The sequence below is a fragment of the Muscardinus avellanarius genome (genome assembly GCF_963383645.1).
Source record: "Muscardinus avellanarius genome assembly, chromosome: 3".
NCBI classification, from domain to species: Eukaryota; Metazoa; Chordata; class Mammalia; order Rodentia; family Gliridae; genus Muscardinus; species Muscardinus avellanarius.
This window is the reverse complement of record NC_137788.1, coordinates 56,226,591-56,243,106: the sequence shown is the minus strand read 5'-3', so window position 1 is coordinate 56,243,106 and position 16,516 is coordinate 56,226,591. Positions and strand designations below refer to the sequence as shown.

Here is a 16,516-nt window from a genome sequence, read left to right as displayed (position 1 = left end):
TCCATATGCAAAAATCCATTCTTGCCATGCAACAAGACAGTCATATGTGTGACGGTCCTGTGGATTAGGGCAGAAAATCTCAGGGGCCAATTCTCAGAAGTCTAGCACTACAGCCACTACTATATATTTTGTACAGATACAAAATATCTGTGCAAGATATTTTGCACAAAATATCTTGATTGATACGTCAGGTTTCAACGCTCAGACAGGGTGAAGAGGGGGTCCCCACAGTGTGTGAGAACCCAGCTGAGGAGGAGGGGGTCCCCACAGTGTGTGAGAACCCAGCTGAGGAGGAGGGGGTCCCCACAGTGTGTGAGAACCCAGCTGAGGAGGCCTTCACACCAACAGAGCAACTTGGTGCCGGAGGATGGAGCCTCAGTTGGGCGAGGAGGGGTGGGCGTCTGCAGTGGTGACGGGGAGCTGACGGCATAAAGGGGAGGGGTGTTGACTGGCTAATCCATAGGGAGAATGAACATCCAGCTTCTCACTGCTAGGGAAAGGAGTTAAAATTATAAAACGCGAGAAGACTAGCATGAACTGTACTGCGCTGAATCGTGTACGATGCTGAGGTTCAAACCCAGGGCCTTATGCATGCTAGGCAACTCCACCACCAGGTTACATCCCGGCCCTTGGACTGCAAGCTGATCACCCAGTGTAAACTCATTACTTTCAGTAGATAGACAGATGTACATGTATGTGTGCATACACATGCATGCATTTATCTATTATGTAGATTTTTTAACAAAAGGTGTCTCAGGGACACCCTCATCACAGTGGGTCATTTAGCTCCCAGATCCTAGCTTCAAAGTCGTCTTTTCCTCCAAAACTAAAACTAAAACTAAAACTAAAACTAAACGTATTAGTCCACTCAGAATACCCTTAGAAAACACCGCCAACTGGGTGGCTTAAATAATCATTTTTTTTCACATTTATGGAGGCCAGCAGTTCAAGATGAAAGCTCTAGCTGCTCCCTTGCTGGCTGGCTTTCAGACAGCCATGCTCTTGGTATGTCCTCATGTACATGAGTAGAAAGAGATCGAGCTTTCTGGAGACTCTTTCTAAGGGCACTAATCCCAGTAGGTCATGGCCACACCCTCATGGCCTCATTTCAATGACTTCTTTAGAGATCCTATCTCCAAGCACAGTCATACCAGGGTTTAGGGTTTCAACATATGAATGGGGGAAGGGGGGAGACACACATTCAATGTATTTATTATAGGTGCCATCGTGAAATGACTCCTTCCAGGGCTGGAGCAGAGAAACTAAAAAACAAACTGCAGCAACATACAGTTGTTTCAAAAATGAAGGAAAGTAGCTGGGCGTGGTGGTGCATGCTTATAATCCCCACGCTTGGGAGGCTGAGACAGGAGGATTACGCAAGTTCGAAGCCAGCCTCACCTACTTAGTGAGGGTCTCAGCAACTTAGTGAGACCCTGTTTCCAAATAAAATATAAAATAGGGCTGAGAGTATAGGCCAGAGGTAGAAAGCCCCTGGGTTCCACCCCCAATACCACAAAAAAAAAAAAAAAAAAAAAAAGAAGAGCTGGGTGTGGTGTTACACATCTGTAATCCCAGTACTTGGGAGGCTGAGACAGGAGGATCAAAGGTTTGCAGCCAGCCTCAGCAACTTAGGCCCTCTGCAACTTAGTGAGACCTTGTTTCAAAATAAAAAAATATAATAGGGCTGGGAGTATAGCTCAAAAGCAGAATGACTGTGTTCAACCTGACAAAGGACCCAAAAAAAAAAAAAAAAAAAAAGAAGGAGGAAGTCCTTAATAAAAATGGGAATATATCAAAAAGATATATAGGCTCCTTCCTTTAAATGGAAGGGCTGGAATTAGTGGCTTATTTCTGAAGATTAAGAAATATAACAGAAGAGTAACTAAACACACATCACCTTCACCAAACACTCAAGGTTATTATCACCAGTGATAATCCGTGTTGGTGTCATGGACCCTGGTAAGACGTCATCAGATGGGGACTTCGCCTATTGTATTCTTCACAGGAACCCATAACTCTAATCATTTTTGTTTCATTATTATAAAATGTATTTTATTTTTTAAAACCAGTTTATAAAAGTAGAAATCAGCCAGGTGTGGTAGCACACGCTTGTAATCCTAGCGCTTGGGAGGCTGAGACAGAAGGATTGCACAGGTTCGAAGCCAGCCTCAGCTACTTAGTGAGACCCCCAGTACCACACACACACACAAAAAAGGTAGAAATCAATACAAAAAATACAGTTTACTCCGGCATATTGGCAAAATAGCTTATGGCTGGACTTGAGCTTGGAAGTATAGGTACTCTATGTTTGAAGGCATCTGGAAGTCAGAGTACGACCCAGCCTACCACCAGCCTTTATCACTAATCTGTAAACAACAATTTCGAGTAGTATTTAGCACTTTATAAATAATAAGACATTGAAGCATAATCTCTTGTGTAACACTGCTTCAAAATGTTCTTACTTAGGTCTGAACAGATAAGGGCACTTCATACTATTGTTTCTTTTTTCTTTCTTTTATTTTTTGTGGTACTAGGAATAGAACCGAGGCATTCTATCTCCGAGCTACACCCCAGCTCTATTTTTTATTTTTTATTTTGAAACAGGGTGTCACTGAGTTGCAGAGGGCCTCACTAGATAGCTGAGGCTGTCCTCAAACCTGGATCCTCCTGTCTCAGCCTCCTGAATGCTGAGATTACAAGGGTATACCACCACGCCCAGCTCTATTGTTGCTAACAAGTAAAAGTTTTTATTAAAAAAATTTTTTTTAAATGACAAGTTCTGGCTTTTTGCATGCTGAATGGAAGGTCACTGTCTTAAAACTAGTGTTTCTGTAATTTATAAAAAGCAGAATTTGATCTATTTTCTTTTATGTTCTGTCTACCAAATTGAAAAATTAAAACAAACAAAAAAAACCCACTCATGCTATCAAAGGGTTATACACCTAAGTCTTAATTCTTATGTAAGTACAATTAATGCAGATTGCTCTAATATTAACATGAAAAAAACTATAAATCCAAATTGAAAGACATTCTAAAAGATATCTGATCAAAATGCCAAAGTCATTAAAAAGAAGGAAAGGTTAAGAAACAGTTGCTGAATGGAGATTAAGGAAACAAGACAGTTAAGTGAAATATGATAGCTTTTATTGGCTCCTAGGGCAGAAAGGAGATATAAGTAAAAGCAAAACAAAACAAACAACCAAAACCAATAAAACCTGTACTTTAGTTAGTAATAGTAGACCTGTGTTGATTTCTTTGTCTTACTAATGCTCATTGTATACTATAGGTAACATTAGGATAAAGTGGGTAAAGGATATGGTGTCGGGCCTCTGCAACTTTTTCTGTAAATCTAAAACATTTCCAAAATAAGATGTTTATTTACAAACAAGATATAGGAGCTAGTTTGAAGACGCTTCTATTGCTCAAATCTAAAACCATATATTCATCAAAATAAGTACTGATTGTACTCTCAAGTTGTACAGGGAAAGAAAAACTCTGTGTTCTACTTAGAACTTTTCTGTAAGTTTGAGTTTTCAAAATTTCCCCAACTCACATGTTCTAGTTTATTGCCAACACTTACTGTAGTATGGGTTAAAAAAAAAAAAAAAAACACCCCACCAAGTAGAAAGGCAAAGAAGTGGAGACTAATTTGGACTCAAAAGAAAGTAGTTCAACTAGTATGGTAATAGAAGATCAAAAGCCTGGAAAATAAAAGCAAGCTGAGGATTAAGAGCAGATAATCACTACTGTGAGTTGAGGAAAGATATAAAAACCAATTGTTCTGTGGCAGAGAGTGTAGGGTAGGACAGAGTGGGGGGTAGAGAAAAGAGAGCTCATGAATGCACATACAAACACAGGTTCAAACAGTCCTGATGAATTCTGGTGCTACTTAGGCATCCAGGTGGTAATAAATGTTTAACAGCAAGCCTCAGACACACAAAGAAAATGCACACAGACAAGCGGGAAATAGTTTACAAATCTGAAGACGGTCACACAAAATTAAGCATAAAATACCTAGAAAATGAGTCTAGGGGCTCACAATACATTGCACTGCTAAAATCTTACAAAAGGGCAACACACTAAATACAACAGACAATGTTCCTGAAACGTTTCAAAGAGAACTATTTTTGACTTTTAGTAAATATGAAAGGGGAAATATTACATTGTAACTCCTTAAAAACTTCTTAAGAAAAAACCTTTTGGAGTATCCGCTCTGTGAAGGCAGGTATCTACAATGTCAGTCATTGGTTGCCATGTGAATAGAGAGAAATAAGCTTTGACATCAAATACGAAGTATGTGATGACTGACCTTTTTTTTTTTTTTTTTTTTTTAAGAAATCTGAGCAGCCCGCCGGGTGTGGTGGCGCACGCTTGTAATCCCCGCGCTTGGGAGGCGGAGACAGGAGGATCGCGCAGGTTCGAAGCCAGCCGTGCTGGCGTAAGAGACCCTGTTTCAAAAATATAAAAAAATAGGTCTGGGAGTGTAGCCCAGAGGAAGAAGGGCTTCCAGGAACCCCAGTACCACCAAAAAAAAAAAAAAAAAAAAAAAATCTGAGCAGCCCAATTTACACTCTGGCCCAGATGGAGCATCATCTCTCCTCTGCATACACATGGTCCATAAATGTGGTCAAAAAGAAGCAGCTTTGGACCTGCCAACTTGGTCTATATGGAAGTGATATCCCAAAGAGATGATCAGAATTATATCAGCCTGCAACAGCATTTTCAACCAAAGGGTCTATAATCCCCTGGTGATATACGGGACAAGTCACAAGAGATCCATCATCCCTTGAAATCATATGTAAACATCTATGTCCTATGAATATTAGCACTTTTCTAGAGAGCATGTATAGCTTTCAACAAACTCCTAAGCAACTGAGTTGGCAGATTGAATAATTATAACTGAATGGGATGAATTCATTGCCAAAAGAATGCTAACATAGTCTTATACTATAAAATGTACTCATCTGACAGTCCAATCCTGAGAGTGTCAAACATATTAATAGAAGTATAGCTTTAGAACAAAGTAAGTGGGTAGACTTCTGTTCTACATAGCTCTTGAGACTTTGTGTTGGGTTCTAAACACTGGTGATTGAAAGGCAAATATGACATGATCCTGACCATCTGAAAACTTGCAAAACAGTGTGTATAGGGAGGAATTAGAGGTATAATATAGTGTGAGATAAGAATGTGAGCTTTGGAATCAAACACATTAATTCTCTACCGTATCACTAATTAACTGAATGAGCTCAGGCAACTTGCTTAACATTAATTCTGTGTCTCTGTTCCCCTATCAATAAAATAAGGAAAAAATTCTGATTTATGGCTTGAAATGAAGATTAAGTATAAACAATGTCTAAGTACATTGCCTGGACATGGTCGACACCCCCAAAAATCTAAGTTATTATAGCTACTATAGATATCCAGAGGAAAGAGAAATTTATTCTGGCCAGGAGTTGAGATCTCTAGGGAGATCTTACTACCATGATCAATTTGGGGTGCCCACATTTTAAATGACAAGGGGATAAATGGTGATGTGCATGTTTCAGAGAAAAATAACTAAAGACAATCAGGAAATTTGGAATCATGTCCTAGAAACTAGAGATTTGAAGAGACTTAAAGTTATACATCAAGAGAGGTTTTCAGTGCTATATTTGGCTGGATGGTAGAAATGGGTCAAAAATATCAAAATTTTAAGAAAATAAATTTTATATACTCAATATAATTAGAAGTAGAACAAAGTTGTCTAGAGATGGAGTAGAATGCCTTACAGCATGATTGCTCTGAAATGAAAGATGATAAAAAATGTGCTGGAATCCATGTGTCGCAGACTCTGTAAGTTGTATTCGTGTGTTGAGCAAAAAGATTAGATGAAAGGTTTTCTGTCATCCCTCCTCATGCTGAGATTTTATATTTTTATTAAAATTATTTATTATTTAGGATACTAATAGTTGGTAGTAGCATACGACCTAACTTGATATAAGTAAATAAATAAATGACATTAATGGTTTGTGCTGTGGTGTGTGATGATATGATTTTGGGGAAACTGTCCCCGAGGACTCTTGTTAGGGTTCCAGACACAGTTACCCTCAGAACACAAAAGAAACCCAAAACAGAAAAACTGCAGGTTCTTGTCCTGAGCTAAGGGTGAATACACATTAGCCTGGATTCTTGCTGAAGATTTAAAGAAGTTTATTAAAAAGATAGAAATACAGAAGACAGTTAAAGCCCCATGCCATTCAGAAATGGCATGGGGGGGGGGGTTCGAGCGAATTCACCAAAGGGACCACATGTGGACCCGGCTTATTTATATACATGACCTCTAACTTGTTCAAGTAATTCTGACGTAGTCCCCTTATTTCCCTGCCAAGGTGGAGCCCAGGTGTCCTTTCTGCCTAGGTCTCTTTTCGCGAAGATCATGATCAAAGGTCAGGTTGACTCCCTCCTCCTATCCTAGCTAGATTATCTAATCATGTAGATCTGTCTTTAGACAGAGAAAGTCCTAGTTCTCCCCTCTCCTATTGATTTGCTAATTACTTTTAGTTAAGTCAATCTAAGTTTCAATAGCTGTTTGCTTCCTGACCAAAGCCAAGCCTTTCTCTCTCCAGGTCTGCCATTTTGACACAATTATTTCTGAAATATATGTATTAATAATCAGAGCTTTCTCAAATCTTCCTAAGCCATTCCCAATACGGGTATAGTTTGTATAATCGTGAAATGTAGAGGGACTCCAGCTCGGCTTGTCTATGTCTCCCCTAGATTGGTCCCCCATTTGGATATTGACTCTGTCCTCTGTCAGCTGTAATCACGGCTATTTATCTCTGCGTCCAGGAAGAGAAAGAATTACCTTAACAACCAAATCGAAGTCCTAGGCTTCTCTGTTACAGCAGGCTGACAGAATCACTCTAGACACAGTACTACCACGCACTGATTAGCTTAGGTCCACTGCCTACTCTTTAGCCAATTCCTCTGGCAGAAGGGAAGAATCCTGTTCTTTAGCTTATGTCAGGAACAGAGATGAAACCTACCCAAATCACAGAGTTGCTAAGGGCAAGTCCTCAAAAGAAAATCTGGGTGCTATTAAGAAAGGCAAGAGGAAGAAAAGAGACTGGGTCATCAACAGTATCAGGTTTCCAGCAAGAAATAGATGGCACATTCAAACCCAAGTCATTGGAGAGACTTTTTAAAGAGACGTCTCTGAAGGTTTAAAAAATTCTATGAGGAGCCAATGTTTCCTACTCCTCCTGGGCCTAAAGAAATAAGGAGAAAAGTTATGACAACACAAAGAGCTTGGTTGTTACGGAAAGAGCCACTGGATAGAAACTGTGACCTCTGAGAGAAGCAGCAGCCAACCCACAGTAACTTGGAGAGTTGTCGAGGTGAACACAGGCTCAAACCTCAATCTCCTCCATCTGCTAATCTCTCATTAGTGGCTCTGGCCACAGGCAACTAGAAGATAAGAGGACCTTGCTAATGCAATCCACAGGGCAGGTGAGAAGGGTGGAACATAGACTATCCTCTGCAGGCAAGTATCAGCCAAAATACACAAGAGAGCTAAGTGTGGTTGGGGATCTGACCTCCCTCCTCTCAGTGCATACCACCCCCCTCCAGTGAGGCAAGAGTCTCCGGGCAAACAAAGATACAGAACTGGGGCTCCTGAGGAACAATGTCAAGATCTTTTATTTATTTATGTATTTTTTTGGTGCTGGTAATTGAACCCAGAGACTTTCTACCTCCAAGCTACATCCTCAGCCTGATTTTAGTTCTTTATTTGGAAAAAGGATCTCACCAGGTTGCTGAGAGCCTTGGTATGTTGCCGAGGCTGGCTTTGAACCTGCGATCCTCCTATCCCAGCCTCTCATATACCAGGATTACAATGGTACGCCATCGCGCCCAGCTGTCAGGATCTTTAAATTCACACATTTTATTTTCTTACATTTTAGTATTTCTTAGTTTGTCTTCTTCTGCTGGGTTACGAAAGCTAAGCACAGAGCTTTTATGACCACGGAGAGAGAAATGTGTCCTGGAAGCTCCTAAGAGCCAGTGGCTACAAGGAAAGGAGGGTGAATGTAAGCAGAAGGATCAGGAGGTGAGGTGCAGGGGTTAATGCTAGGGCCCCCGTCTTGTGGCAACAGCCTTCCATCAGAGTTGACTTCATTAGTGCTCTCCTGACCTTCTGAGTCTTGTTTATCAGAGAAGCAGTTCCCTTTAATCCCTTCCTTCTTGAATCCTGCCAGGATCCATGGGAACATGTATCAGTAGCTTCAGCTGGGAGAGTCTCTGCTCCTGCACAAAGCTGATTAGACGGTATTGTAGGACTTGGTGTAATCCTACCCTTCAGAAGCAATCATTACTTAAACAGAAGTTAAGTGCTAACCTGCAAAAGTGAGTACCACCAAACAGATCCTTTTTTATGGGAAAAAAAAATAAGTTGTGACTGTAAAGACTCATTCCTAAGCGTGACCCACTCACTAACAGGGAAGCCGTCCACAGGTTGTGGGAGACGCCTTCGGACTAGCTGACAGTGCACGGCCCGCGGGGACTAACCACAGAGTAGTCCTCCTGTTCTTGAATGTGTTTTCAGAGCAGAGAACAGCATTTCTGAAACACTTTTTAAGAATTTCTGCCAAGACTAGAAACTCAAGGAGGCAGTGGTGTCCCAGAAATCTAGAAATACATTTCTTTAGCAGCTTTCTGTGTCTTTGTTACTTGGGAATAGTATTTAAAAAATACATAGAGAGAAGGCAAAAAACCCACAATTCAGTTTGGCTTAATTACATTAGAAACAACAAAAAAAAAATGTAATGGGCAACTTCTAAGTAGCACATACTACACTAAGAAAAGTAACTTTTGGGAGTGAGCAAAACGGCATTGTTGATTAAAAAGGAGTCATTTCAAAATGGGAAATTATCCCAATACTGTCAGAAAAAAACTGGCGATTAATAGCCCTATTTAAAAACAGTCCATGATTACATACTACATTGTTCAAGAAGACAGAGTGTATTTTAAAATCCCACAGTGAAAGTTTAAAAGAGGAAGGACAGAAAGTATATAAGAGAAATTCCTATTACTTTTATCCTAACATATAAGAAAAATATATTTTGTAGATTAGGTCAGAGTTTCCTAAGTTTAGTAGATTGTAATTCTAAAGAGTGCTCAGTTGATACTATGCTCTCAAATGGGCCTCTGCAGCGGGATACGGTGGTATATACTTGTAATCTAGTACTTGGGAGATAAGACAGGAGGATTGAAGGTTCTCAGCCAGCCTCAGACACTTAGTGAGGCCTTCCACAATTTAGTGAGACTTTGTTTTAAAATAAAGAATAATAAAACAAAAACTGTACTGAGGGGTGTAGCTCTGAGGTACGATGCCCCTGGGTTCAATACCTAGTACCGGGGGAAAAAAAATGGGCCTCTGTGAATGAATGATGAAGCTTCTCAATTAACTACTATAATAGGGTACCTTGAAATAAAAGTTTATGATACACAAGGTGAAGAGATAAATGTTTTTCTTCTATTACTGAACCAGGATATTATCACTAAGCACTTACAGTAGAATGTATATATATATATATATATATATATATATATATATATATATATATCCCTTCTACCTCTGGGCTACACTCCCAGACCTATTTTATATTTTTATTTGGAAACAGGGTCTCTTAAGCCAGCAAGGCTGGCTTTGAACCTGAGCAATCCTCCTGTCTCTGCCTCCCAAGTGCAGAGATTACAAGTGTGCGCCATCACGCCTGACGTCTTTCGTATTTTAAAGTAAAACACACTGCCGGGCATGATGGTACAAGCTTGCAATCCTAGTGCTTGGGAGGCTGAGACAGGAGGATCATGGTTCACGGGCAGCCCTGGCTATTTAATGAGGGCTTCTGCAACTTAGTGAGACCCTGTTTCAAAATAAGTAATATAAAATAGGGCTGGGGTTATAGCTTAGAGGTAGAATGCCCAGGGTTCCATTCCCAGTACTGCAAAATAAATATATAATAAATAATAATAATAAAAAAGAGAAAAGAAATAAAGTAAAACACACACACACACACACACACACACACCACATTTACATAGATAAGTAAGGAAAACGCTGAGTCGGCACAATATAGGAAAGGAAGGCCCTTAGTCTCTCCATTTTGAAATCATCCTTTTGAAAGAGACACTAGTTAAAAAATACAAATAACTTCTGGAAGGGCAGCAACAAATACATATTAGGACATTACCTTAACTAATCAAACTTCTAAATTTCAAATTGCAGAAGAATATGCACACATACATACACACAGTGGCTATTCTAAATATAAATCAGTGTCCACACAAAAACATGATTCGGTATAAATTACTGACTCTAATTATACTAATTATAAAAACTGTTCACCATAAATAATTACATTCCAAAAGCGTAACACTGAAAGACATAACCATACATATTCTGATCACAGCGGCATGAGTACTTGGGGAGCTAGGGAGCCTGATAAGCCTGCAGGAGAATCTATCCATGCAGGACAGATGAGAAACTAGGCTGGGGCCAGGAGCCAAGTCACAAAAGGCCCAAGAACATTAGATTGTTATCCAGTCCGGTCATGCTTTGCAAACTAAAGTCTGAGTACTCCATGGTAACACAGGAATATGGAAAGTCACAGAATAAATATGGTACATCTTCCGTAAGTACCAAGTTTCTGGGGAAAAAAATCGGAGGGGCATTTAATAAGTTAAGGTAGTTTTAAAATCAGTTACTGATTTTTAAAGTCTTAATGTTCTTAATGCAGAACATTAAGTTAATATGAATTTCTTTTTTTATTTTTGTGGGTCTAGGGATGGAAACCAGGAGCATTCTGCCTCTGAGCTACACCCCCTGCCCTATTTTTTATTCTTTATTTTGAAACAGGGCCTCACTAAATTGCAGAGGGCCTCACTAAGTAGCTGAGGCTGTCTGAGAACAGCAATCCTCCAGTCTCAGCCTCCCAAATGCTGGCTAGGTTAATATGAATTTCTGCAAAGAACACAGGACCTCAAAGCACCTTTACTCTGAAAGTAACCTAATTCAGATCCACTATTTTTTACTACTAAGAACAGTTTCAAACTGGGCATGGTGGTGTACACCCATAACCTCAGCTACTCTGGAGGCTCAGGGAGGAGGGTTGTAAGTTCTAGGTCAGCCTGGGCAACTTAGCAAAATCCTATTCCAAAACCAAAAAATAAAAAGGGGTGGGAGCTGGGCATGGTGGTGCACACCTGTAATCCCAGTACTTGGGAGGCTGAGAAAGGAGGGTCACAGGTTCATGGCCAGCCTCGGCAACTTAGTGAGGCCTTCCACAACTTAGTGAGATCCTGTTTCAAAATAAAGAATTAGCTCAGAGGTAGAATGTCCCTGGGTTCAATCCTCATTGCCTAGAGAAAAAAAAAAAAAAAAAAAAAAGAGGTGGGAATGGGGAATGTAGCTGAGCGGTAGAGCGCCCCTGGGTTCCATTCCCAGTAACGGGAAAAAAATTTAAGAAGGGCAATTTAAGAGAAGTTTAAAAATCAGTGCTGAGGATATGAAGCCAATGGGTCTTTTGTTTGTTTAAAGCAGGAGAGCGACAGGTTCGGCTCTGTGCTTTGGGAGGACTTTCAAGGGAAGTATGAAGGACGGGCGAAAGAGCAAGGCACAGGACTGAAGCCGGAGATGACACACTGAAAAGTCACACAGGAGAGCTGAACTAGAGCTGAGGCTGTAAAAACAACAAGACCAGAAAGCTTAGGAGGCAGACCAGATAGGGCCCGAGTGAAAGTACGGTGGTTAATCCATGAGAAAGCTTTTGAGAACGTAATCATATAAAGGTGTTCTTTTAGCACTTGTATTTCTGTAAGGTATCTGATAAATGGACCTCTAAAAACCCCACATGCAGATGATATTTTCAGTGTGTCTTTAATCATAGAAACTGTAAAGTTGTGAGATGTTATTGTAAATTTTATCCCAGAAATTTAACAAAAATTGATCTATTAGAACTATGTTTAAAAAGAAAATACTTAAAAAAATTACTGGGTTCCTACTGATTAGCTACCAGTCAATAGCTTTACTAGAAATGTAACCACAGAGCTTGACAACTAGAATTTAGGATGTCTTTGATCCTTAATATGATATTCTAAAATAAATAAATGAATAAACACACTGACTTCTGAAAAAGAATTCTTAAGCATTTTGAATATCTGATTGCTTAATAATTGAATAAAAGCTATGTTAATCACTTCATATCGGTAAGTGCTCAGTTTAAACCCAGGTAATTTAATGTAGGGCTTACTGCCTAACCAAGACACTTGTTAAACCTTCATTAGTACGTTGACAGCAAAATATAACCACTAAGAACAAAAGACATTAATATTGTTAATGAAACTGATAAAAAGGCCACGTCCCCCAAAAAAACATATAGAACAAATTCACGAAAATATTACAACTTGAAAAAAGTAGATGTAGTAACTAGCCCAATAAAATAGCAACGCTCATTGGAATTAATCTATAGGAAAGGCTATCTTTTAACTGTTTTTAGAAATTATCATACTTCGGCCTATTTTACTTGCTTTTGTAACCCAAACCACTAATAGTTATAGTGTGATTGTGCTCTGAAAATTAGTAAAGGTAGTACAAGTACTAAAGCTCATAGAGAAAAGAAGAACACTACTCAAGTAGAACTTAAATGTTATCTAACACTGATCTGTTTAGATATTAAACTATATATCAGAAATATTGAGAACTGGGTGTGGCGGCGCATGCCACCGCAGCATTTGGGAGGCTGAGAAAGGAGGATTGTGGTTCACAGACAGCCTCAGCTACTTAGTGAGGCCCTTTGCAACTCAGGGATATCCTGTTTCAAAATAAAGAATAAAAAATTGGGCTGGAAGTGTAGCTCAGAGATATAATGCCCCTGGGTTCCAGCCCCAGTACTGCAAGAAGAAGAAGAAGAAGAAGAAGAAGAAGAAGAAGAAGGAGGAGGAGGAGGAGGAGGAGGAGGAGGAGGAGGAGGAGGAGGAGGAGGAGGAGGAGGAGGAGGAGGAGGAGGAGGAGGAGGGAGGGGGGAGAATGTTTTATTATGGAAATTATTACAGAAAACATAAATGTTACAACATGTCTGGGAACAAGTCTAGCTGTATCATTGGGGTTTTTTGTTTTGTTTTGTTTTGTTTTGTTTTTGCTTATAGATGAAAACTTCAGCTCTCAGAAACATAGCATAATTGGGTGTGGTGGTCCACACTTGTATCCCAGTACTTGGGAGGCTGAGACAGGAGACTACAGGTTTGTGGCTAGCCTCAGCAACTTAGTGAGGCTCTCTGCAACTTGGAGTGATCCTGTTTCAAAGTAAAAAATAAACTTGGGCTGGATTGTAGCTCAGAGGTAGAACCCCTTGTAGAAATCAATCTCCAGTAAACCCCCCCACCCACCCAAAAGCATAAGAATTTAACTTAGCACAAGAATTTAAGATTGCTTAATAACTGAGTATTTTACCTAGCAGTAATAGACCATGTAGAACCTATACCAATTCTAAGATTATACCAATTTTAAGATTAAACCCTAAGATTTGGAATAAATATAAATCCATAACACAGCAAGAATATCTAAAAAAATACAAACCACAGTGTAATTCTCCATCACTGATACCAGGCCTAATTAAAACTGTTTCTTTTCTAAGACCCTTTGATATATTTCTCACCTTTTCTGAGACGGAAAACAGAAAAAGCTACCAACAACAGAGCAAAATTAGAACTGTCTTGAATCCTGCATCTAAACATCCTTAGAATTAATGCAAGGAAATGTTAAAACAAAAATAGTTGACATTCTACAAAGGAAATCAAGACATTTCTCCATCTTCCTCTAGATTATCTACACACAGGGCTGCCATTTGTTTCTTAGAAATGCCATCTGCTTCTCCCAAGGCTTCCCCTCCTAGAAATCAGCCCATTGAAGGTGTCCTTACAGGTAGCAACACGAAACGTGGACTGACAGATGGGAAGTGGACAGAGGAATGGAAACGATGAAATATATGACATTCACAGAAATTTTTTTTTTTACTTTGCACTTTAAAACAAAATGACATAAGGTTATGTGCTCACCTTTATTGTGAGTGGCAATGGAAGGCCTAATAACACAGTAGTGGGCATTAGTCTCAATATTTTATGGGGCACAGGGAAGAATTGCCCTGTGGACTGTTAAGGGCGAGCCCTCTTGCCACTTCAAGCATCAAGTTACAGGAGGAAGTACAGGAGTCAACTCAAATCTGCAAAGACCAGGACAGCCCACCACGCTTAACATTGTAATTTCAAGTTACAGACACAAGTCTGTGAAATACGTGAACATCAGGACAATTAAGAAAACCCAGAAGATTCCGGAGGCTGAGACCAGAGGATCGTGGTTCGAGTACAGCCTCAGCTACTTAGTGAGACCCCGTTTCAAAAATTAAGAATAAAAAATAGGGCCGGGTGTGTAGTTCGGAGGTAAAATGCGCCTGGGTTCCATGCCCAGTACCAAAAATAAATAAATAAAGAAAGAAAGAAAGAAAGAAAGAAAGAAAGAAAAGAGAAAAGAAACCCAGAAGAATCAAAGAGGATAACATCCCTGGTTAACAGTGGTTCTCTTGAGGTATGTATCTGAAATATGGGTGGTTTCTATGTGTCCCTGTAACTTCTCTGCATTTTCTAGCGTTCCCAAGACAATCACGTAAATCTTAGAACCAAAGGGGTAAAAGTTAAATCGATTCAGAGTTTCTAATCCTAAAGCAGCAGTTAATCTGGATTAAAGGCAGAGAGCAGCCTATTTTTAAGCCCCAGGCAAGTCACTAAGGAACAAATCCTCCTGCACTTGGCCGGGCAGAAGAGGCTGCGAGGCTCCCCGAGCGCAGCAGTAACCCCTCCATTCCGGGGCCTTAGCAAACTCAGGAGACAGAAGTTGTTTCATACAAACTTGGTCAAGTGCTTCTGCAACAGCAAAACTCTCTCCCAGCTCTGCGGGGACCCCGCCCCCACCCCCACCCAGGTCCCCAGGACCCCACTCCGCCCCTGTCGGGGTGTTCCGGAAGACGCAGCCCCCCAAATCCGAGCTCCAGGGCTCCCCTCGCTCCCCTTCACCTACAACTCCCCACGGGCTGCAGGGGAAGGCGAACGCGGGGCCGGCGGGGCGGCAGCCACCCCCGGCCCATGACCTTGGGCGAGCCGCTTCGCCCCTCCAGCCTCAGTTTCCCAGCCTGCGCCCCTCCCGGCAGGCTCAGACGCCGGGGCGCCGAGGGTCCGCGCCGAGCCCTCCTCGCCGGGGCCTCCTCCCCGCGCCCCGGCGCCCTCTCCCGGGATTTCGGGGTCCCCCCCCCACCCCGCCGACGCGTCGCCCCCGGCGCTGTCCGGGTACCTGGCAGCTGCTGTCCTGGGGCAGGTTCCGCACCAAGATCTTCCTGCGGTTGCTCAGCTCGCGCCACATGCGCTGCAGCCGGGCGGCCACCTCCTCGGGGTGCAGCGCGCTGGGCGCGGGGTGCGCGGGGCCGGGCCCGGGGCCCCCCGCCGCCGCCGCCATCTTCCCGGCGCCCCGCGGCTGCAGACTCCTCGGAGGCTGGAGGGGAGCGGCGCCGAGCGGGGAAGCCGGGCGGGGAGGGCGGACGAGGCCGCGCGGGCCCCGCCAGGGAGGAGGGCGCGGGAGGCGCGCCGCCGCGGCCCGGAACCTGAGCCCGCGCGCCCCCCGCACCTGTGCCCCGCGCCCCGCCGAGCGCCGCGCCGCCCCGGGGCACTCCCGCTCCCCACGCCCCGGGAGGCAGCGAGGCGCCTCCCCACCGCCCCGCGGGCTCCGCTGCAACTCAAACTGTGCTCGAGATGTGTGCGTATTTGGCAAAGTTTGAGCTTCCGATGAGAAAGAAAACGTGCGGTTTTCCTAGGAAGTAAAATGAGGGCTATGGGGGGTGGGGGGTTTAAAACGTGGCCTTGATATATTTTTCTAGGTGTGTACGAGAAAGCCTTCCACCGCTCCCCCAGTCCCCATCCTATGGTTGCTGAGATGGGTGGAGAGCCTGGCTGGCTGCTGCGGATGCAAGCAACGAAGCTGAAAGACCAGCAGGGAAGAGCAGCTATGGCAGAGAGCTGGGGAGTGCGCCACTCGGAACATTATTTGAACCGAAACTTGGAAGGAGAGTTACACTGTACAACTATACTTAGTCAAAGTGACGTCACCAGACCCATGAAGCAGCCTTTGGCTGGCGCCCACCCAAATGACCATCAGCAGAGGGGGAAATCTTACCGGTGTAACATGCAAATTCACACACACACACACACACACACACACACACACACACACTTCTATTTAATGCCAATAACCCAGTGGGGAGATATATTTTAAATAAGCATAAGGTGTAAATAGAAAAAGATTTTTTTAAAGTACATAATGAATTCAGTACTTAACCATGTGCTCGCACATAAGAAATAAGTTCTAAGGTACACATCATTTGCTTTTCACAATGATCCATTTAAGTAGGTTTTATTTTCCTCAAATTAAACAAGAAGA

The 16,516-nt window shown here is 42.1% G+C and overlaps 1 protein-coding gene across 1 annotated transcript in view; it reads right to left on the bottom strand.

The window, feature by feature from the left end:
- RAVER2 (ribonucleoprotein, PTB binding 2) overlaps nucleotides 1-16,516 on the bottom strand; it is a gene marked incomplete at both ends in the record, with an annotated part of 98,916 nt that overhangs the window by 65,014 nt on the left and 17,386 nt on the right. The window contains 1 exon segment of the mRNA XM_080691435.1: nucleotides 15,377-15,889. Within this exon segment, the coding sequence (XP_080547561.1) occupies nucleotides 15,377-15,889 (513 nt within the window).